The following is a 23,650-nucleotide window of genomic DNA, read 5'->3' on the forward strand; positions in this document are numbered from 1 at the left end:
GTGATTCTCTTGCACAGAAATAAACTTCCCTGCTCCCTTTTTTTCCTCCTGGCAATGAAACGACGGATCCCAGGCGTCAGTTGCTAGAGAATTTATTTCCACTGTACAAAGCAAGACAGAGAGACAAACGGGAGACGCGGTCCCAAAACAGGGCTGCCTCCCCCACTCCATGGAGATCACGGAGCGATGGGGGGGGGGGAGCAGTGATAGGGCCTCTCCCCCCAAAACACGACCCGCCATGCACAAAACCAACCGCCCCCCCCAGCTCAGAAGTTGGGCTTGTGCTTCTTGACTTCGACCATCAGGTGGTGGATGTTGATGAGCTCAGACCGGACGGGGAGGGCTTTGAGGGGGGGCAGCGCCATGACCTTGTGGAAGCGGTGGTAATACTGGATCAGCTGCGTCAGGGCCCCCTGTGGGGAGAGAGGGGGGTCGGGGGGTGAGATAAGAGACACGGGGTGGGGGTGGGGAGAAGGTCACAGGTACCCCCCAGAGAACACACAAGGGCACAGCCGAGAGCCCCCCACCAGCAACAAATAGACACCCCATGCTATGTGCTGCAGGGGGTTGGGCTGGATGACCTTTGGGGGTCCCCTGGGATTCTACAAGCAGGAAGCAGCTGGGGTTTTTTGGAGAGGGGTGTTTGAAAGAACCATTTGAAATTGGGTAGGGAGAGAGCCTGGGGAGTTTTAAAGATGATTTTTGGGATCTGCGACTGGGGGACCTCAGCCAAATCCTGCCCTATTCCCTTGCGGGGGGCGGATTTAGGGGAAAACCTGGATGGTGCAATAATACACACAATAATAATAATAATAAAATTTAATTATACCCCGCTTTCCCCAGCCTAGACCGGGCTCAGGGCGGCTAACACCCGATATAAAAACAAGATTAAAATACAACATTAAAACACAGCCTCATTTCAACGGAAACTCAAATCCAAAACTTTTTAGGGGATGGAGACGTCAAGTCACACCAGGCTCTTCCTGAATTTGCTCAGGTTGGGGCTTCCACAAGCCATGGGGCTGCCCTCTTTCTTTTCAATGGGGGGGTGTTGTGGACACTCCCTTCTCCCCCCCCCCACGGCACCCATTAACCCTTCCGTGCCCACGGGGCCCACCTGGATGATGGTGGTGCCATTCTTGAAGTTGGTGAAGGAGCGCATGACGTCCTGGCTGAGAGACTCCACCGCCGCCTTCCAGGTCCCCGCGAAGCCGCGAACCAGCTGCGTCACCCGGGCTGAGAGGGGAAGGGGGGAGATTTGGGTGGGGGGCATTGAAGAGCGACTTTCCTCCTCCGGGAGGTTTTTTAAGCAGAGGTAAGACGGACGCCAGGGACGCGGGTGGCGCTGTGGGTAAAACCTCAGCGCCTAGGGCTTGCCGATTGCATGGTCGGCGGTTCGAATCCCCGCGGCAGGGTGCGCTCCCGTTGCTCGGTCCCAGCGCCTGCCCACCTAGCAGTTCGAAAGCACCCCCGGGTGGAAGTAGATAAATAGGGACCGCTTACTAGCGGGAAGGTAAATGGCGTTTCCGTGCACTGCGCTGGTGTTGGCTCGCCAGAGCAGCTTTGTCACGCTGGCCACATGACCTGGAAGTGTCTGCGGACAGCGCTGGCTCCCGGCCTATAGAGTGAGATGAGCGCACAACCCTAGAGTCTGTCAAGACTGGCCTGTACGGGCAGGGGTACCTTTACCTTTAAGACGGAGGCCAACTCCTGCACTGCACCGGGGAGGGGGGGTTGGGCTGGATGACCTTCGGGGGACCCACTTCCATCCCTACAACTCCATAAATTGCTCCGTCGGTAGCAAATGAGACTCTCAGCCTCCGGGCCGTGGGCAGGGTGGATTTGATCCAAATCAGGGGTCAGCAAACTTTTTCAGCAGGGGGCCTGTCCACTGTCCCTCAGACCTTGTGAGGGGCCGGACTATATTTTTTTTGGGGGGGGGGAATGAACAAATTCCTATGCCCCACAAATAACCCAGAGATGCATTTTAAATAAAAGCACACATTCTACTCATGTTAAAACACACTGATTCCTGGAACGTCTGTGGGCTGGATTCATCCGGCCCACGGGCCTTATTTGCTTACCCATGATCTAAATCAAATTGATCACTAGACTTGAAATCTTTTTTTTTACAGAAAGACTCATTCTTGCTGGTATAATCTTAATATTTACAACCAGATGAAGGTTTCCTTTTTGGAAGTCATTTTTACAGTCATATAAAAAATTTCTGATTTGGTTATACTATTAGAAATACACAGACCGATAATAATGACATCATTGTGAGGTTTAGTAAGTTAACTGTTTATATATGGACAATTTTTCTGCTGTACTTTGTTGGAAAGAGAAAACTAATCATTTCCTTAATAAAAAATTATTTAGCTAAAACAATAACATTATAGCATTATAGTTTATTAACTGATGTGGTTAAACTTTTTTTTTAAAAAAAACCCACACAACACACCTTAGATTGAGTTTTAGCACACATGAAAAACTTAAAACAAATCCTTGTTTTCTGATGAATAGCCTTTGGACTATAATGGAACTTAAATAGAAAACTATATTTAGAAAGATTTTTCCTCCAAAAGCATTTTATTTCAAAAATCCAATTTAAATAATAATAAAAAAATGTTTTGAACTTTGATTTTTAATTTATTTTAAAATTGTTTTTTTTATCCACCCTGGCCATGGGTTCAAGTCCCACATTGGGCAAAATATTCCCTGCACTGCAGGGGATTGGGCTGGATGACCCTCGGGGTCCCAACTCTAGGATTCCTGCCTCCTTGCTTCTCCCCACCTGCCAAACCCCTCACCTTCCTCCCCGCGCAGCCTCTCCATCTGGCCTCGTTCTGCCAGGGCCTCCGCCTCCTTCACAAAGGCAATCATCCCCCCAAAACCGGGCGCCAGGAGCTCCTCAATGAACTCCTGCAAAGGAGAAAGGGGGAGAGAGGGAGAAGGAAGGATGGAAGAGACCCCCAGCGGAGCCGCCCTCCGTTCACTATACTCCATCTCCCAGAAGCCCCGGAAAACAAGGGTGTACAACCCAGGGGGTGATGGGAGTCGGAGTCTGCGAACCTCTGGAGCAGCCTTTCTCCCCCTGTGGGTCCCCAGATGTTGTTGAACTACAACTCCCATCACCCCTAGCTAGCAAGGCCAGAGCTCAGGCACGTCGTCCCAGCAGAGCATCAAAACAGCAGGCAGAAGGATGAGCTAGTATGAGCTACATTGTTATGCTTTATTTTCTAGCTATGCAGAGAGCAAAGAAATATACATCCACTCCCTGTGAGAGCAGAGAGCAACCGAACAAAGGAACAAAGGAAACAGGAAACCACTAACGTCACATCCCGTCTCCTTTCCCGTGAGACTCCAATAGTATGGAATCCCAGGAATGTAAACAGAGTCCTGTGACTCCACGCAGCTGCTCAGTGAGAAACAGAAACTAACAGATGTAGTCCAACAACATCTGGGGACCCACAGGTTGAGAACCGTTGCGGAGGGACCCAGATCACAACCGGCTCCCCGTTGGAGAGCCCCACTGGAATTTCTGGGAAGCTCAAATGCCCTCCCAGCCCTACAGGCGTCTTGGGGACCAAGCTCCCCCTACGGCCACCCCATTCATGTGCTTCCAGCGCCGTTTGAAAGGGCTCCCCTTAGTTTCTAGCACCGGGAGCTCAGGTTTGTCTTTGGCAATGGAATGAAGTCCACAGCCCCTCCTGTGGTGACTTGTAACTGCAGCGTCGCACGTTTCTGCTGCGTTCAAGGCCCCAAAGCGACGCAAGCCTTTCCTCCTTCCCAAGATGTCCCTCAAGGCAGCAGATGTTCAGGACCAGAGCCTTCCTTTTCCTTCTCCCAGACTGGCAAACCCCGGTCGCCCTGCCCGGCCCTCTAGGAGCACAGGCAGAAAACTGCCTTCTGAGCAGTCGAAGCCCCTCTTGGTCTCGCCTGCTCCATCGGCCTTCGCACACAGGGGAAGCCCCCAACTCCCAGAGGGCTTGAGACCCCTTGGCTTCCCTCTCCTGGTTCAGCCAGCCAGTCAAAGCCGTTCCCTAGGTTGTGGCTGCTGTCGCATGCCAAGAAAAAAGCACACCAAGAACTCAGGCCAAAATAAGTTTCAATAGCGCCTGCAACGCTGTGAGAACTGCAGCGCTGAATATATGCGGTTTTCTTTGGGTTTATCAGAAGTTTTTATAGAAAGAAGGTCACTCCTGGTTTTTATTTCAGATCTACTTTGGGCTGTGAGAAGTGTGTGGTGTGCGAGTAGAGACCACTCCCACTATTGAAACCTGACTTCTTGGTGTGCTTTTTTCTTGCATGCCGGCAGGTGAGAGCCAAGTGCAAGATAGGGACAAAGGACCCCCGAAGGAGCAGGACATGTCCCCACCAGAGAGACTACCCCTCCCCGCAAGGGCAGCTGATAAATTCTCAGTGGCGTGCTGCATCGGCTTCAAGTTCCTAGCCCTCATGTTGGAAGGAGGGCCAAACCCCCCAAAGGACGGGGAGAGGAAACTGCGGCCTGGCTCCACGGCTGAAGCCAGCAGCACAGGGCCTTCCTGGAGCCTGCCTCAAACTCGTCTCCCACCCACAGCACCCTTTGAGAGGGGGCACAAGTATGGGTGCAACTGTGCCCTCCTTGGGTGCAGCTCCCCCCGCGCACTCTGTTTGCTTACCTGCGTCCGAGCGTTCAGCAGCTGCTGGAATCCCTCCACCTCCTTGCTCTCCTCCACTGCTCGCTCCTGGGAAGATGGGAAGAGGGGTGTCACAGAGTGGGGCAGAGGGAAAGGGGCCTTTGCTACCCCTGCCCCCTCCCCTCGCGGGCAGAGCCAGGCCTTCCTCTCTCTGCCAGGGCAGGGAGGGGGCAGACCTCTGCCCCACACGACCTGCTCCTGCTTTTCCCTCCCCCCCCCTTGGGTCTGCCAAGGGAGCAAATTGGAGGCTCAGGAGCAGAATGGTGGATCTCTTTTACCTTTGCCACGCTACCGTTAATCAAATTTGTATACCACCATATATACATATACATATACATATACATATATATATATATATATATATATATATATATATATACATATACATATACATATACATATGGATATAGATATACATATATATGTATGTATATACACACACACGTATTTTTCACTCCATAAGACGCACTTTTTTCTTCCTAAAAAATAAGGGAAAATGCCTGTGTGTCTTATGGGGCGAATGCGTGGTCCCTGGAGCTGAATTGCCCAGGGGCAAAAAGCAGATCATGCTTTTTTTTTTTTTTTTGAAAGAGGGAAGGGGGTGTTGAAACAAAGCCGCTGATCATTTGCCGATCGGGGAGAGAGATAAGGGACGTTAGTGATAAAGGAGGCTGCCTGGGAGGGGGGAGGTAAAGACAGCAAACTTGCAAAGGGGGGAGACAGGAAGATTGAAGCAATAAGGAGAGAAATTAGAAGAAAAGGAGGAGCAAAAAACTTCAGCTAAGGAAAAGACACTAAGGCAAACAAGAGGGAAGGGAGTGTTGAAAGGAAACAGCTGATTGGTAAGGGATCGGGAGGGAGATAAGGGATGCTAGCAATAAATGAGGCTGCCTGGGAGGGGGGAGGTAAAAGCCCATGGATCCTCAAGATTTTTACATTGGGTCACCCCAAATTCACCATCAGATCACATGTCTGTGGCCACAGCATGAACCACAAAAATCATACATCCACTGTTTCGTTCAGAATATTTGTTTTCTTGTTTTCCGCCTCATCTGTCTGAGTTGGGAGACCATGGAGGAGAGCACCTTTGTTTAGTTTGTTTGTATAATGCCCAATGCCCATAGATCTCACAACATAAAATCACCATGTAAAAAACACAAAATGCATAATTTGTCTGTAAGCCGCCTTGAACCCCTATCAGGGAGAAAAGGCGGGGTATAAATAAATTATAATTATGAATATCAACCCAACAATCCCCCTTGGGAGGTGAGGTCAATTATAAAAAAGGATGTCAGGACGGTTCATATGTATACACGGCCTACGTATTTTGTGTCCTATGCTGCAAACCGCATTGCGGTCCCTGGATAAAGGGCGGTACATAAATTTAATAAATCATCGGCTAGATGGCCGCTGGGGGTCCCTTTCCAGCCCTGGGAGTCTATGGCTTCATGTTCTCAAGCTCTCTTGGTTTCAACAGCCTAATTCAGGACAGGAGGAAAAAAGGAAGCAAGGCTTCTCATCGTCCAACTGCCGGGAGCAGGAAATGAAACCCTGGCTGCCCGGCTGCCTGTCAACCGGAGACCCCCCAGGGCTGGGAGATCTCGGCCTCCGGCCCCCCAAGTGCAGGGGGCTCAGGAGCCCAGCTCCCCGGGACCCACTCCTTACCATGAGGACGCCCAGCATCATGTCGTAGTTGTTGATGAGAAAGATGAGCTGCTCTTTGCGCGAGGAAAACTCGGCCGCCACCCGCAGGACGAAATTCTCCACCTCTGTCTGGAAGAGGGAGAAAGCGAGAGAAAGGGGGTGGTTGCTTTAAATGGATCCCCCTCCCAAAAAAGAAGCAACAGCATCACAGGGTGGGGCAGGGGCCTGATCCTCTGAAGGCCCCCCATTTTCCAGGTAGCCATAAGCCAGCGTACGCCAACAGGGACACCTGTTTACATGCTCCTGCCTGAGTTTTAGTTTTTCCTCTTCCCTCCCTATACCTTTTCATAGAATCATAGAATCATAGAATCATAGAGTTGGAAGAGACCACAAGGCCCATCGAGTCCAACCTCCTGCCAAGCAGGAAACACCATCAGAGCACTCCTGACATATGGTTGTCAAGCCTCTGCTTAAAGACCTCCAAAGAAGGAGACTCCACCACACTCCTTGGCAGCAAATTCCACTGTCAAACAGCTCTTACTGTCAGGAAGTTCTTCCTAATGTTTAGGTGGAATCTTCTTTCTTGTAGTTTGGATCCATTGCTCCGTGTCCGCTTCTCTGGAGCAGCAGAAAACAACCTTTCTCCCTCCTCTATGTGACATCCTTTTATATATTTGAACATGGCTATCATATCACCCCTTAACCTCCTCTTCTCCAGGCTAAACATGCCCAGCTCCCTTAGCCGTTCCTCATAAGGCATCGTTTCCAGGCCTTTGACCATTTTGGTTGCCCTCCTTTGGACACGTTCCAGTTTGTCAGTGTCCTTCTTGAACTGTGGTGCCCAGAACTGGACACAGTACTCCAGGTGAGGTCTGACCAGAGCAGAATACAGTGGCACTATTACTTCCCTTGATCTAGATGCTATACTCCTATTGATGCAGCCCAGAATTGCATTGGCTTTTTTAGCTGTCGCGTCACACTGTTGGCTCATGTCAAGTTTGTGGTCAACTCCTAGATCCTTTTCACATGTACTGCTCTCAAGCCAGGTGTCACCCATCTTTTCCCTTGCATGCTGTTGCTGCTTTTCTTTTCTTTTTAAGACTGAGAGCCTACGTGTCTCGTTTTGATTGAACCCAAGTCCTTTTCTGGGAGAGTGGGGTGCAAATGCTCTAAATACAAGTAATGATGACTAAATTAGCCCCCACCTTACCTGCAACTGCCCCAGCAGAGTCAGCGTCCGGTCGTGGGGGAATGTCTGATTGATGCTGACAATGGCCGAGGAGAACTCTGCGTACCGCCGGGTGATCTGGGGGTGAAGGGAGAGGGTTAGTAGATGAGCGTGCTTGGGGAGCGGTGAATGTGCACCCCAGAGCGGCTCTGTCAGGCTCTTCCCCCAACTCCCACCCAGTTGATGGATGCCTTTTCCAGTTGCATGAAAGGGAGAGAGAGAGGACCAGGGATGCCAACTTGAATAAAATATTGGGGGGGGGGGTTTGCAGGTAAGCTCATGGGGAAGGGGCAATGGCAAGGCCCACCAACTTTGAGGGGGCTGCAAGTTGGCATCTGAGCTTGCTTTCCCCCTCATCCCCCCGCAGCCCTTTTTCCTTTTGTGTCATGTACTGGAGATGCGAGCCTGAGTTGTGTGTGTGTGTGTGTGCGTGTGTGTGTGTGTGTAGAGGGGCTGCCTTTACCACCCCTAAGGCGTTTGGAAGCCACACTGCGGGAGCCTCTTTTGAGCTGGCCAAAATGCTTTCGACAAACAAAATCAGAACTTTTAAGGAAGATAAAACCAAACCGCCCAGCATCCTCTGGGTTCGCTCTTCCCATGGCCAGGCTCTGAACAGTCAGGAGGGAAGCCTCACATGGCATTATTGTTATTGTTATTATGATTATTACATTGGTATACCACCCCCTTCATCTGAAGGTCTCAGGGCAGCTCGCAACATAAAAACACAATGTCAGGAACGTGCCCCCCCCCAGAGCGCAGTGGAAGAGTTGGCCTCAGAAATTGAGCTAAGCGAGCAAGGGGCCGACTCTGCAGATGAGAGCTGGCTGTCAGAATCTGGAAAGGACAGCCCGGCCCCACTCCTTCCCAAGGAAGACGCTGTTAGCTCTAAAGGAGAGGGAGAGTTGGAAGGTGGCCAGAGCGTTGCCAGGCAGCCAGCAGATAAGCCAGAGTCTGAGACTGTGTCTTCTGGAAGTTGGCAGACCAGCCGGCCAGTCCCCGTACTAGGAGGCGGGTTAAGCTCAGAGAGCAACAGAAGGGAAGAGGAAGAAAAGCCGGATTGTGGCATTCTTCCTGTTGGGGGAGGGACGATGATTCAGACTGATCAACTGTCGTTAATGAGAGAAGGCAGAAAGCCGTGCTCTGGATGTGCTTTTCTTGCAAATAAACATACATAAAACTGACGGAGAGTCATTACTGCTTATCAGGCTGCTTGCCTGCCAGAGATCGATATACGCAAGACGCAAAACACATACTGAAAGCAAGCACAAGAACAAACCAAACCCTGGGCTATATCCCTCGTTAAACTGTTCCCGATTCCCTTGGAAGGGATTCGAATGGTGTGGCACCCCCTCCCCAGACTTACGTAGTGGGGCCGGGTGTCGAGGAAGCCCAGCTTCTGGGGGTCGGTGTTCTGGATGCTCTGAATGTTCAGCTCCAGGATGTGCTCAAAGCGCGGCCACAGCATCTCCAGGAGCCTGTCCCAATACCTGCATGTCCGGGGCGGGGAGCAGGGGAGAGCAGGCAGACAGGATTCCTCACTTAATATTTATATTTGATGGAGATATCCCGAGATCCAGCACCTTAGGGACCCCCCCCTAAAGCTGGAGACCAGAAGTGTCCAGCTGGCCAGGGGGAAGATCGCCCTCAACCCAGCAGGAGAACAAGGCTGGGAGAAAGACTTCTGTTGTCAGGCGGGTCCATGGGGAATCCTGCTCTGCTGGGGGAGCAGTTGAGCAGGAGGCGATGGAGAAGAGGTCGGGTAGCCGTCTGCCAGGGATCTTTTGAGCTGAGATCCCTGAACTGGATTGGACTGGATGACCCCCCCCCCATAGCTGTCAACCTTCCCTTTTTTGCAGGAAATTCCCTTCTTCCAGCGCCGTTTCACACTGCTATCCTGGATTGTTAGATATCCTGTAGACTGTCCCCAGGACAGGTGAGGCTGCTGATCCCTTATTTTCAAATCTGAAAGTTGACAGCTATGACCGCCGCCCCCCCCCGGAAGGGGCCCCTTCCCCACTCACTTGTCGATGGCGGGGACGTTTCGCTTGGCCATGATGGCTTTGAAGCGGAGGACGATATGGATGCTGAGGAAGACGGCGATGCTGTCGTAGCAGTCGCTCACGTAAGCGTCCATGTGCTTCTGCCGTTGTTGTTGTTGGTTTTTGGGGGGAGAGACAAACCCAAAGGGCAAACCAACAATTTAGTCATTTGTTTCAACAAATTTATATGCCACCTCATGGTCTGTTTGTATGTGTGTGTGTTTAAAAAACCCCACTTTAAAGCAGTTCACACAAAAAGTTTAATTAACATCAATTATAAGATTAAAGGTAAAGGGTAAAGGGAACCCTGACCATTAGGTCCAGTCGTGACCGACTCTGGGGTTGCGGCGCTCATCTCGCTTTACTGGCCGAGGGAGCCGGCGTACAGCTTCTGGGTCATGTGGCCAGCATGACTAAGCTGCTTCTGGCGAACCACAGCAGCACACGGAAACGCCGTTTACCTTCCCTCCGGAGCGGTACCTATTTATCTACTTGCACTTTGACGTGCTTTCGAACTGCTAGGTTGGCAGGAGCAGGGACCGAGCAACGGGAGCTCACCCCGTCGCGGGGATTCGAACCGCCAACGTTCTGATCAGCAAGTCCTAGGCTCTGTGGTTTAACCCACAGCACCACCCGCGTCCCAATTATAAGATTAATTAACTTCAATTATAGGATTAATTAACTTCAATTATAGGATTAATTAACTTCAATTAATTAACTTCAATTAACTTCAATTATAAGATATCAATCAAATCAGAAGTTAAGAATTGAGCGGAAGTATTTTGAAGATTATATGTCAAAATATTGTTCTAAAAATGACATGTTAACAGGCTTAGAATAAAAAATGTAAGCAATAACAAAACCGATAAAGAAGGAAAAATCAGGATTTAACAAAAATAATTTATTATAGAATGCAAGGGGGAAAAGGTAGAAAGAAATATAAAGAAGTTGAATTGCTGTGGTGGGTTTTATAATTAAGTGTATAATTATGCAGCTGCTGTAATTTAGATATTATATTTTATGTTAAGGAATTATTGGAAATTTTGGTTATTATGTATATATGTTAAGTTTCAATAAAGAGCTTTGGGGAAAAAAAAAAGATTAAACAGTAATATGGTAAAAAAAAAATAGACAACAATTGAGAAACCAAAACAGGTTACAATTCACATCCAGTTTCTAAGCATCTGTGCTGGGTTGCCTAAACACAAATTTTTATTTTTATCACTAATTTTTTAACAACCCTTAAAACAAACATGAGAAAGTCAAAATAAGAAAGGGATACTCCATTACTAAATGAATAAGCAAATATAATACGGTCGTATCTTGATTGTTTAATGCCTTGCAACTCGAATCTTTTGGCTTCTGAACGCCGCAACCCTGGAAGTGGGTGTTCTGGTTTGCGAACGTTCCTTGGAAACTGAACGTCTGACGCGGCTTCCGCGACTTACGATTGGCTGGAGTTTCCTGCAGCCAATCGGAAACCGTGCTTTGGTTTTCAAATGTTTTGGAAGTCTAACAGACTCCCGGAATAGATTCTGTTCGACTTCTGAGGTACGACTGTATATGGACATTATTATTTTCATTATCCAAGTCCATATATATTTATTTTTAATCAGTTATAGTTTGTTTAAATGGGTTCCACGTGCTGCTATATTCCATGCAAAGTGTATGTATCCTTTATAATAATATTATTATTTATCCTGACCCCCTTCTCTTCCCACCCCGCCCCCAGTACCCCTTTGAGTTATCAAGTTAGCACAGATGCTTAGAAACAAGATGTGAATTGTAACCTGTTTTGGTTTCTCAGCTACTGTCTATTTTTTTTACCATTTTACCATTTCTTTTTTCTTTTTTTGTAAACTGCTTTAAAGTGGTTAAAAAAAAAAACCCACACACAAGTTATTGAGTTATCTTGATTTATCAGCTACTTTAAAATGAGGCTGCATTTTAACCTATATTTTAAATTGGGTTTTTTCCCCTTTTCCTCCGCCCCCCTTTCCCCCTATTTTGTTTTTACTGTGATTTTATTGGTGTTAGCCGCCCTGAGCCCGGCTCTGGCCGGGGAGGGCGGGGTATAAATAAAATTTATTATTATTTATTATTATTTATACCCCGCCCATCTGGCTGGGTTCCCGCAGCCATTCTTTGTGCGGACAAACCCAAATGTTTTCAGCCAGCACCGAATAGCGTGCAGGGAAGTCGCCTGCCATGTATCAAGAGGCAGGGAGTTCCAAAGTCACGCTCCTTGGAAGGATATGCTTCGGGGAGGTGGAGATGAAGGAGAGTGTCCCTTTCCCTCCTCTGTCCCTGGCAGTCTCCCCCCCCCCCCCGGGCACCCCTACTCACGAGGAACATGGTGAGCGTCTTCCCCATGACGGCGTTGAAGAGGTCCAGGGCGGGGGTCCCCGTCACCAGGAAGAAGTCGCAGAGGAAGAGGTACTCGCGGCAGCTGTTGTCCAGGAGGGCGAAGTGCTGGCTGCGGAAGAGGGACTCAAAGGGGTACTGGGGGGGGCGGGAAGAGAAGGGGGTCAGGATCAGGACCAGGAGAGCAGCAGGCAGAGCTTCTCTGCACCCCGAGGGGGGAGACGCCTGGCACCCCAATCTATTCTTTCTCCAAGAAGATAGCTAGCTCAGGCCAGCGGCCTCTTCTCGCAAGGGCCAAATGAACCTGGGAATCCAGGTAGACTGCCTCTGGGCTGGAGGCTCCATAAGGAGGAGGAGCCCGGCTGCCGGATGTGGCCTGTCCTCAACCGATGTCCCCAATTGGGAAGAAGCACACGAAAAGGGACTTGTAGGGTTGGGGGAAGGCGACACGATTGGAGTCTGTAAAATCCTGCCCAGCTTGGAGGAGAGCTAACTCTGGAACTGGTGGAATCGGTACCGATTAAAAGGACGTAACCTGTGGAACTGCCTCCCACTGGAGGGCTTCAGAGCATTTATGTTGTGAACCGCCCTGAGATCTATGGATAAAGGGCAGTATACAAATTTACTAAATAATAATGATGATAAGCCTCAAAAGCATAGCTGTCAACTTTTCCCTTTTCTTGCGAGGAATCCTATTCAGAAGAAAGGAATTTCCCTTAAAAAAAGGGAAACGTTGACAGCTATGCTCAAAAGTGGTGCAAACATCTGCTCCAAGAATCCCTAATATTTAGATGTTTTTCATAGGGCCCAGTCCAAAAGGGGGAGACAGAAAGGAGGGGGTTAAAAGAGGGGGGCTCACCCGGACGTCGCTCTTCTGGGCAGAGTGGGGGACGATGATGGGGCCCTCCAGCTCGGCCCCCCCAATGACGCTGCCCCGGTTCCCCAGCGTGAAAATGGTGTTGCGGTTCCGGAGAGACGGCTTTGAGAAAAAGCGTGGCGGCAGCGAGGAGAGTCAAGGGAGAAACGTGCCCAGGGAGGCAGACCCCCACCCAGACCTTGTGGGTACCCCCCCCAAAGGAGCACGGGAACAGGGCCTTCTTGGTGGTGGCTCCCCACTAGCGGAAATCTCTCCCTGGGAGGCTCACCTGGTGCCATCACTTCATCTCCTCAAGCTGCTCAGAGTGGCTGGGGCAACCTAGTCAGATGGGTGGTGCATATAATTAATTTACTATTATTATTATTATTATTATTATTATTATTATTATTATTATTATTATTTTCATTCCTAGCCAGGTCTTTGGCTGCCAATGGTGGCCTTTGGGAGCAGGTGGGCTGTTTCAAATGCAGTCCCTGCCCAGTTTTAATGTGGCTTTTTCTGAGTTGCAATGGCAAAAAAATTGTGACTGATAAATTTAATAGACGATAATGAGAGTTCTGCTCAGGATCCAAGCCCCTCACAAGAGGGAATTGTTGAAGGCAGCTCTCGAAGCTCCCGTTTGGCAGCCAGCCCAACTGGAGGGGGCCCCAAAGGTCATCTATTCCAACCCCGTTATCAGGGGCCAGGCTGGGAAAGGGGCAGGGCTGATCCGGCCTTTCTGCCCCTTCAGTGCGAGTGTCGTCGTCCCCCGCAAAAAGGATATCCTTCTTGGCCGTGTCCTCCACCCCCATGAGGTCGTCCTTCTCGGCCACTTCTTCGTACTGCAGGCAGGGAGAAAGAGAGAGAGGAGTTTGAAGGAATGGACAGACGGCTGTCACCCAAAATTAACACAGAATACTTCTGATGATACCAGCATAGATATATTGAGCAATCTTGCAATCTTGCCAGCTCAAATATTAATTGCAGTTCGATGGAAAGCACCTCGAAATCTTACGCCACTCACTCGGGAACAACGGAGGAAATGATGCGTAATTTGAGATTTCCATGAGGACTAGCACCTCCAAGCACATTTTACGTGATCTGGCAGTCCTTTACGGCATGCACGTTTTCCAGATGAGCCTGGCAAACCTGGAACTAGACTCGATCATCAGGTAACGCTGATAGTATCCCTTTTTGTGAACGCAACATTTATTCCCACTTTTTAACTTGGACTTTGTTATTCTAGCGCTTGGGCAACTGTACTTAAAATCATGGAATTGCAGAGTTGGACAGGATCCCCCAGCATAGCTGTCAACGTTTCCCATTTTTTAAGGGAAATTCCCTTATTCCGAACAGGATTCCTCGCAAGAAAAGGGAAAAGCTATGTCCACAAGGCTCAGCGAGCGCAACCCACATTTCACTGTTTATTTATCTGACATTTGGTTTTCCTCTGTTTACAATCTTTACCAAAGCGCTTTTTAAATATGTTTTAGCATTCGTTTATGACAAAAACAAGAGCAGGTAGTTCTGTCGGCAGAACATGAGGCTCTTAATCTCTGGATCGTGTGTTTGAGCCCCACAAATATTCCCACATTGGGGTCCTTTCCTACTCTTCGGTGGCGCGAGTGATCCAAAGGAAATGCAGAAGTCACCTGCACTTTCATGAGGCGGCTGGTGTAGGACTTGAAGTAGCTGAGGTAGATTTTGCTCATGGTCTCAACATACTCGTCCCGGACCTCTTTGGCCACTGAGCGCTCGTGGCCCAGCAGGAACTGGTAGAAGAACCTGCAGAGAGAAGGGGGGAGAGAGAGAGAGAGACTGGGGGACATGGCGAGTGGGGAGACTTCGCTTCCAGACCTGGCCCTGAGGAAGGCATGCTGGGAAATTCGGGAGCCAGGATGACGCCAGAGGAATTTGCACACCAGCCTCCCGCCAAGAGCTGACCCGGACCTCGTGTTTGCCATCCAAGGCCCTTCTCTGTGTGTTCCCCTCCCCATGAGGTCCAGAGGGGGGCCTTTTCTGTGGTGGCACAATAATTGCATGTCTCTAGGCGCCAGACAAAAACATTCCCAGGTCTTTGGGCGTTAAATAATAATAATAATTTATTATTTATACCCTGCCCATCTGGCTGGGCTTCGCCAGCCACTGTGGGCAGCTTCCAACAAAATATTAAAATCCGGTAATTCATCAAACATTAAAAGCTTGCCTAAACAGGGCTGCCTTCAGATGTCTTCTAAAAGTCTGGTAGCTGTTTTTCTCTTTGACATCTGGTGGGAGGGCGTTCCACAGGGCAGGTGCCACTACCGAGAAGGCCCTCTGCCTGGTTCCCTGTATAACCTCACTTCTCACAGGTAGGGAACCACCAGAAGGCCCTCGGAGCTGGGCCTCAGCGCTGGGGCAGAACGATGGGAGGGGAGATGCTCCTTCAGGTATACTGGACCAAGGCCGTTTAGGGCTTTAAAGGTCAGCACCAACTCTTTGAGCAAGTCAGGGGGAACTATTACTGTGCTGATCTTATTATTATGCTGTGTAAAATAAACAACAACAACAGCAGCAGCAGCGGCAGCATCAGCCCACCCATCTGATTGGGTTGCCCAGACACTCTGGGCGGCTTCCAACAAATAATGAAGCATAATAAAGCATCAGACATTTAAAAAATTTCCCTATACAGGGCTGCCTTCAGGTGTTTTCTAAAAGTGATGCTCTGAAAGTTGCACACTGCCCTGGGATTTTTGGAGAAAGGGCGCTACGCAAATGGAATAAATAAGAAAATAAAGCAAGTGGTCATAACGCAGGGCGCACAAACACACACAAGCGCCTGATGTTTCCGATCAGGCTGAGCAAGGGCTGCTGGGAGTTGGCAGTCCACAGCGGGTGGCCGGAAAACGAAACTAAGCAGGGGATTCTGGGAGGCTGCTCTCTTATTGGCCCAGCCAGCAGCAGGGAATGCTGGGAGACTCCTGAAGGAGCACCGCAATTTCCTACCTGTACTTGAGCAGGGCATTCTGGGGGATCTGGTAGTTGGTCATGGGCTTGCGGAAGGAGTAGATCTTTTGTAGGATGAATTCCCGGATCTTGGCCACCGCCTGGCAGGAGGGGGAGAGAGGGGGGCAGGTCAGGGAACAAGACTGAGGGTGGGGGGAGGGGGACTTGCGTCCTGAAGAGCCCCCAGCCTCAGCCTTTCTTCCAGGGCAACGCAGAGCGAGAAGGGAGCAGCTCCCCATTCAAAAAATCCCCCCCCAAATCACTTCAGAATTGACAAATTTCTGCACTGGCTGCCAAGTAGTTTCTGGGTCCAATTCATAGGGCGGGTTTTGATCCATAAAGTCTTAAAAAGCTCAGGACTGAAAGGACGGCCTCTCACCATATGAGGTCAATCACGAAGGGCACGGTAGAAATTTAATAACTACCGTATTTTTTGCTCCATAAGACATACTTTTTTCCTCTTAAAAAGTAAGGAGAAATGTCTGTGCGTCTTATGGAGCATATGTGTGGTCAATTGCTGGCTCCCTTTCCGGCCCCTTGCCCAGGCCTCCATTTTTTAATGTTCTGCAGACGGAGGCTGTTTGTTCCCCCAGCGACATGTGACTGGCTGATTAGAATATCTGTCTGGAAACTGTAGAAACAGCTCCCTTTCCTTTCCTAAAGAAGCTGCAGAATTGAACAGAACAGAGTTGAATCCATAAAAACAGGATTTTTTTCCCCTTTGCAAAGTAAGCTCAACAACTTTGAGCTGATCCTCAAAAAACCAGGGCTTTTCCCCTTTGCAAAAGAAGCTGCAAAACTGTGAGCTGATCCCCCCAAAAATGGGGCTTTCCCCTTTTCCTCCTCTAAAAACTAGGTGCGTCTTATGGTCAGGTGCGTCTTATGGGGCAAAAAATACGGTAATAGCAACAGAGGTTTTAGCCGGAGGGAGACATGTGGGCATAGAATGCACATAGAAACAGGAACTTGGCCTCTATGACAACGAAACGAAGACTTTGAGAAGGACAAAAGAAACTGCTGCCCTTGTGACAGTACTTCTTTAAAAAAAGACGTTTGTTCAATGTCCCACGTTGGTAAATTTTTGGGACAGGGTGACAGAAATGATTAACTGGACGGAAAAAATGTTATGTTTGCAGAGGAAAAAATCCTTTTGAATTGTATCCCCGTCTAGCTAAGGGACGGCATGGATGATTGAATTGAATTTTTATTATTACGGTCACAGACCAGTTCTGGCTTACTTACAACATCAGAAAAATCTTAATACAGAACAGGAATACATTGGACGGCATGGATGGACTTTCCGTGCCCTTTTGACGGAACAAATAGACTGGCGTTCATGAACCGGAAGAACAAAAATCCATCCTTCAAGGAATGGACAGAAGAAACCTGCCAGGGGCTGCGTTTGGTGAGACAACTCACCAAGGTACCAACCCTGAATGGGGGGGTCATGGGGGGGGGGCTCAGCTGGGGTGGGGATCCCCTCACCCCTCACCTTGGCTTTCAGCTTGTCCAGGATGTCGGTCACATCCGTACAGGCCATGGTCTCACGGAAAGCCTGCTCCTTGACAGCGTTGATCTTGTTGTTCAGCTCATGAAGCTGCTCCAGAAAGGCCTGGTCCGTCACGGGCGACTCCAGGATGGTGCTGGGAAGACAACACGACAGGGGGGAGGGGATGTCACACCCTCACCCCTAGGACTTCCCGTCTCCCACCCACTCCCCCCCAAAAAAACTGAAAATAAGATTTTAAAAAGAGACTGAAACTCAAGTGGCATGGAGTTCCAGAGTGCATTGTCGCTACTGCACTGAAAGACTGGCTAGCAGTGAATATTGCTTGGATCTGAACTTATCCACTTTTCAGTCTTTGTTTCGGAGGGAGGCATTTTCGCCTGGCGCTTCTCCCGCCCTCCACCTGCGCCACTGACCTGATCATGATGTTGGGGACCACCAGCTCGTCCACCAGCTGGGAGAGGCGGCCCCGGACGGCCTGGCGGTTGCGCAGCCGGACGTTCATGGCCACCGACTGCTCCTGCAGGGTCTGGATCTCACAGCTGATGCTGCTCAGGTCGGACTGGAAGGAGCTCAGCATGGCCTCCATGCGCTGCAACATGCGGGGAGGAAGGAAAGGCGGGGTCATGCTTAGGGAGAAATGGCTGAAGGAAGCAAGGACCCTCGTACCTACAGGACCGCCTCTCCCGGTATGCCCTGCAGAGGACCTTAAGGTCCATAAATAGCAACACCCTAGTGGTCCCGGGCCCTAAGGAAGTCAGATTAGCCTCGACCAGAGCCAGGGCCTTCTCAACACTGGCCCCGGCCTGGTGGAACGCTCTCTCTCATGAGACCAGGGCCTGATTTCTGGTTTATTCCCGCAGGGCCTGTAAGACAGAGTTGTTCTGCCTGGCCTTTGGCTTGGAATCAACTTGATTCCCTCCCGCTCTTTCTTTTTTCCTTTCTCCCTCTGTGTTGGAACTCCTATTTGGGGACTTCCCTGGCTTTTTTCTGGCCCACATGGGACCAGTCTGGATAGTTGGCCTTGGTGAAGATTTGACGTTTTCATCCCCAAAAAAGTTTTTGATTTGAGTTTCCACTGAAATGAGGCTGCATTTTAATGTTTTAATGTTTTACTATTGTATTTTAATCTTGTTTTTTAAGCTGTATTTCAATCGATTGTTTTTATATTTGGTGTTAGCCGCCGTGAGCCCGGTCTTGGCTGGGGAGGGCGGGGTATAAATAAAATTTATTATCATTGTTATAATTACTGGTATTATTATTATTATTAATACCTGCTGGCAAGACCTACGTAAGGAGACAGACTCTCTCCCTGGGAATGTCCCTCGGCCAGGATGTCTAAAGCAGAACCTCTTCGCTCAGGAGAAGTCTACCTCTGGGAACGATTAACTGGAGGGGGGGGGAATTTTATGTTTGCAGAGGAAAAAATCCTTTTGAGGAGCTGCAGGTGGGCAGCAGTAGACAAAGACAGTGGGAGATGGCTGGCTGTCTGCCCCTGAACTTCCCCGTCGGGGTGCTCGCAGGAGAGCCATCTTCGAATATGTCAAGGGCTGTTCGGAGGGCAGGACTTGAACCCGTGGCTTCGAAAGAGATTCCAGCTAAGCAACAGGAAGAACTTTCTGACGGCCAGATCTGCTTGAGCATGGGATGGAAGGCGGTAGACTCTCCTTCCTTGGAGGTTTTGAAGCAGTGGTTGGACGATGACGACATTATCAATCAATCAATCAATTTTGCATATCATTCTACACCCTTATACCTCAGGGTAGATCACAATACAGTGGTACCTCAGGTTAAGTAATTAATTCGTTCCGGAGGTCTGTTCTTAACCTGAAACACCACTTTAGGTAATGGGGCCTATATATATATATATATATATTCCCCCTTCCTTCCCTCCCCCTCCCCTTTTTATGAAGATTACCCGCTCTGGGATCCCACAGCTCATTCTCCCCTGGTCTCCTCGCTACTAGGACTAATCTAGCCAGCTAGCCCTGGTGATCATCTAATGTTTATTGGATGGATTTCCCCCCTAAATTGATTTTTGATTTTATTGTTATTCACGTTTTATACCGTATTTTATGCTGTTTTTGTAGCATCAATTAAGTGTTATAAATTTAAAAACAGTTAAGGTGACTACAGTTAAGGTGCCTTTAAGGTGCTGGTCTTGACCTTTAAAGCCCTTTGTGGCTTAGGGCCCTTGTATTTACGGGACCGCCTCTCCTGGTCTGCCCCGCAGAGGACCTTAAGGTCCATGAATAACCATAGTTTAGAGGTCCCGGGCCCTAAGGAAGTCAGATTATCCTCCACCAGGGCCAGGGCCTTCTCAGTGATGGCTCCGACCTGGTGGAATGCTCTGTCCCATGAGACCAGGGCCCTTCAGGATTTAACCTCCTTCCGCAGGGCCTGTAAGACAGAGCTGTTCCGCCTGGCTTTCCATTTGAACTTAGCCTGATCTTTTATTCCCCCTTCCTTCCCTCCCCCTCCCCTTTTTATGAAGATTACCCGCTCTGGGATCCCACAGCTCATTCTCCCCTGGTCTCCTCGCTACTAGGACTAATCTAGCCAGCTAGCCCTGGTGATCATCTAATGTTTATTGGATGGATTTCCCCCCTAAATTGATTTTTGATTTTATTGTTATTCACGTTTTATACCGTATTTTATGCTGTTTTTGTAGCATCAATTAAGTGTTATAAATTTGTTGTTAGCTGCCCTGAGCCCGGTTTTCTGAACCAGGAAGGGCGGGGTATAAATAAAATTTTATTATTATTACAGAGGGGGACCCTCCTCACCTCCAGGACAGCGTCGCAGGCCGTGATCTGCGTGTGGAGTGACGCAATGTTCTTGCTCTCCTTGATGTCTGAATGAGGCCGCTAAGGAGAAATGCCTGCTGGGAGGAGACAGCCGACAAAAGTCCCCCCCCCCAAAAAAACATTTGTGTACACACCCAAAACACAGGCTGCACAGACACAAACAGACCCCCGTGCAGAAAGCCAGGCCAAGCCAGCTCTATTCCTGGGCTCTGGTGAGCCCTTTCCACCTTGCATGGGTTCAGCTAGAGGACCTCTGGGTGCCCCGTTCAACCCTTCTGCTTCTGAGGATACAGTCCTTGATGGAGGCGTTCTCGATGTGCTGCAGCTCCAGCTCCACCTGCTTGGAGTAGTGCCTCAGGTCCACCCCCTGTGGGACAGAATGGGGAGGGGTCACCACCTGGGGGGGCACAGGAGGGAGCTGCTCTCCCTTCCCCGCCTCCCAGCCCTGGCAGACCTCCCCCCTCTCACCGTCTTCAGCGCCTCCTGCACCAGAGCATCTTCCAAGTTGGCCTGGATGTGAACTGGGGGGGGGGGGAGAGAAAGAACAAGGTCAGGACAGGGAGGGGCACATGGCTGCTCTGCCTCTCCCCACAGAAAATTGAGGGGGGGTGACAGAGCAATCGTGCCAAGACAGAAAGGTTTTCCCACTGGTCACGACTCAGAGCAGGGCATGAGCCAGAGGGGAGGGGAGGGGGGGAAACCCTTGTTTTGAAGGCAGACAGCCCCCCCACAAAAACCCTGCTGCCCCCAAAATGCTGCTTTATATTTTAAAGGGAAAAAATCTCAGCGCTGTTTACAACCCGTTAAAACATCAAATCAGATCATTTCCGGGGGGTGCACTATCCTGCGCTATCTCTGCAGCTTTCTTATGGCACCTGGAAGCGTAGATTTGATCCAAATCTGCTGACCTGCTCAAGGAAGGGCTCAGGCAGGTGGAGATGTCAGTCGCCAACCGGGAACCCACAGATCGTGACTGGACCCGCGCCAGTCACAAAACGCTGATTTTGAACCCTGCTTCCTCTCCAGGAGGAGGTGGAACAGTTTCCTGGCCCTCCCTTGAAAAAAGGTCAGTCTGGATGACCCTTTGGGACCCCTCCCAAAGCAAGCAGCTCTGAAGGAGAGGGAAGGAAGAGAACTTACTGTCCACTTCATCCAGGATGAACTCATCCGAGGTCAGGTCCAACTCGCCCAGGTTCAGCTGCAAGGCCTCCTCGCTCGGACCCTAAAGGGCAGAGGAAGGAAGGTTAGGGACGCAAGAAAAGAGCCCATCGAGTCCGGACTTCTGTTCTCACAGTGCCCATGATAATAATAATAACGATAAATTTTATTTATACCCCAACCTCCCCAGCCAAGACCAGGCTCAAGGCAGCTAACAACCAATATAAAAACAAATTGATTGAAATACAACTTAAAAACAAGATTAAAATACAACATTAAAGCATTAAAATGTAACCTCATATCAATGGAAACTCAAATCAAACACTTTTTGGGGGATGAAAACATCAGGTCTTCACCAAGACTAGCTATCCAGGCTGGTCCTACGTGGGCCTGAAAAAAGCCAGGGAAGTCCCCAAATAGGAGTTCCATCACAGGAGGAGAAAGGAAAAAGGAAAGAGGGATCAAGTTGATTCCAAGCCAAAGGCCAGGCAGAACAACTCTGTCTTACAGGCCCTGTGGAAAGAAATCAGATCCTGCAGGGCCCTGGTCTCATGAGGCAGAGCGTTCCAACAGGCCGGGGCCAGTGTTGAGAAGGCCCTGGCTCTGGTTGAGGCTAATCTGACTTCCTTAGGGCCCGGGACCTCTAGGGTGTTGCTATTTATGGACCTTGAGGCTCTCCGTGGGGCAGACCGGGAAGCAGGATCTGAGCACAAGAGCCAGGATCTGAGCACAATAGCCACTTTCCCCTCCAGGAACTGGCTACTGTTTTCCGCAAGGAGCTCAGAGGGGAGACACAAATGGTCCCACTCCGCACAATTTTAACCCCCCACAAGTCAGACTGAGAGGAAGCCATTAACTGGCAGACACACGGTCAGGGTCTGAGCCAAAACCTTGCTGCCCTTTTGAGTCTGGTGCTGTAACTCAACACGGGCAAGGGCTGCTTCCGCCAAAGGCCAGGTGAGCTGGTGGGGAGTCCAGAGCAACCGAATCAAAGACCCGGGTTCAAATCCCTTAACAGCCATGAGGCTCACTGCGCGGCCTTGGGCCAGTTTCTACCCTGCGGCGCTGTCCAGAGGAAAAAACGGTGTTTGTGTGTCAGGGCAGGGATCACAAGCTCATTGGAGGGAAGGCAGAATATAAGTGCAATGAGCAGAATATAAGCAATGTTTGTTTATTTTATGAAAGTTATATACCACTTGATTGTAGGGGGAAACCTCCAAGTGGTTTAGAAAGAAAGACAAAAACAGTAAAGTCATTACTTTAAAAATTGCAACTGTGACATTAAAACAAATGGAAAGTTAAAAGCAGAATAAACTAGAAACGCATACAGATTTTCTGAACACCTGGACAGGCTTGTTTACACAAAGGCGACTTCAATTGGTGCCGGAAAAAGCGCAGAGGTTCTGCCACATGGAAATGGGCCAGACCCAAAGGCTGCTTTCAAGAGGCAGATCAGAGGCACCTGAACGCAGCCCAGAAGAGGGAAGTTTGCAATGTCTGATGGTTCATTATGTTTCTGTATATGCTGGAAGCTCAGCCGGATGGGCAGGGTGCAAATAATATAAAATATAATTATTATTACCATTATTATTATTACTATTATTATTCAGCCCGCCTTCCCCGTTATGGCTTGTCCAGCTGCCTTTCTGCCCTGCTTTCCCTCTTTGCAGCCCAAAGGGGCTCCGTCTGCTTAAAAGCGACAGGCAGGAGCCCAACAGGTGCAGAGGGGGAAGCCCCACCGCGCATGCGCACCGGCCAAAGACGTGAGACTGCGGGGGGCGGGGTCAAAGGTCGCCCGCAAAGGTTCCCCACCCCCAGCCCAAAGGTTATTTTCGCGGCTGAAGAGAAAAAGATAAAGAGGGGGAACGAGAGGAGGGTGTCCTTCATTTATGAGACACCGGAAGTCGGGGGCTCAGAGACCGGAAACGGGGGCAGGTCCGTGACCCTCACCGATCCGTCCCCCGCCTCTTCCTCGTCCATGTCTCCCGCCCAGAGCTGCGGCTGCTCCTGCTTCTGCTGCCGCCTCCGCCGCTGTTCTTCGGGCCCCGCTTCGCCCGGGGCCGCTGCCTTCCTCATCCGGGGCTTCCAGGGGAACGGCTTCCGGTTTGTCGGCACGAAGAACCACAAGCCCCAGAATGCCCAGCGGCCGCTTTGCGGAAGTGGCCCGATAGGAGACCTCTTCGTCGGCTGCTGAGGCGGCGGAAGCTTCAAAGGGGTTGGGGGGGGTCGAGCACCCCTCCTCCTCCTCCTCCTCCCCATGACACCCCCAAAAGGACGCCTTGTCTCCTCCGGCGAGGAGATATGCTCTCACGGAACCTTCCGCTCCACCTCCTTGTTTCCTACTCGGGCATTGCAGGGCGGAGCACAGCACTGAAGGAAC

At 50.0% G+C, this 23,650-nt stretch overlaps 1 protein-coding gene across 1 annotated transcript; it reads right to left on the reverse strand.

Annotated features, from left to right (window-relative positions):
- Positions 1–78: 78 nt before the first annotated feature.
- VPS52 (VPS52 subunit of GARP complex) lies at positions 79–23,414 on the reverse strand. Its single transcript, XM_083600805.1, has 20 exons — positions 23,221–23,414; positions 21,253–21,334; positions 20,581–20,633; positions 20,404–20,479; positions 20,092–20,159; positions 17,722–17,897; positions 17,291–17,441; positions 15,799–15,899; positions 14,466–14,598; positions 13,598–13,655; positions 12,817–12,950; positions 11,940–12,095; positions 9,576–9,694; positions 8,918–9,041; positions 7,537–7,632; positions 6,348–6,455; positions 4,665–4,730; positions 2,811–2,922; positions 1,118–1,236; positions 79–413 (listed from the first exon to the last, which is right to left on the reverse strand). Exons 1-20 carry the CDS (start codon positions 23,344–23,346, stop codon positions 267–269), a joined length of 2,205 nt encoding a protein of 734 aa, XP_083456931.1. The 5' UTR covers positions 23,347–23,414; the 3' UTR covers positions 79–266.
- Between the last annotated feature and the right edge of the window lie 236 nt (positions 23,415–23,650).

Source organism: Podarcis filfolensis (assembly GCF_964270895.1).
Source record: "Podarcis filfolensis genome assembly, chromosome: 2".
In the NCBI taxonomy this organism is placed as follows: domain Eukaryota; kingdom Metazoa; phylum Chordata; class Lepidosauria; order Squamata; family Lacertidae; genus Podarcis; species Podarcis filfolensis.

Excerpts from the sequence above, each read along its gene's own strand:
- VPS52 (XM_083600805.1), bottom strand. The coding sequence starts at position 23,346 with ATGAGGAAGGCAGCGGCCCCGGGCGAAGCGGGGCCCGAAGAACAGCGG. Across the intron at positions 13,656-14,465 it reads GCCGCCTCATGAAAGTGCAG|TACGAAGAAGTGGCCGAGAA; the intron begins GTGACTTCTGCA and ends CCCTGCCTGCAG. Across the intron at positions 414-1,117 it reads ATGGCACCACCATCATCCAG|GGGGCCCTGACGCAGCTGAT; the intron begins GTGGGCCCCGTG and ends CTCTCCCCACAG.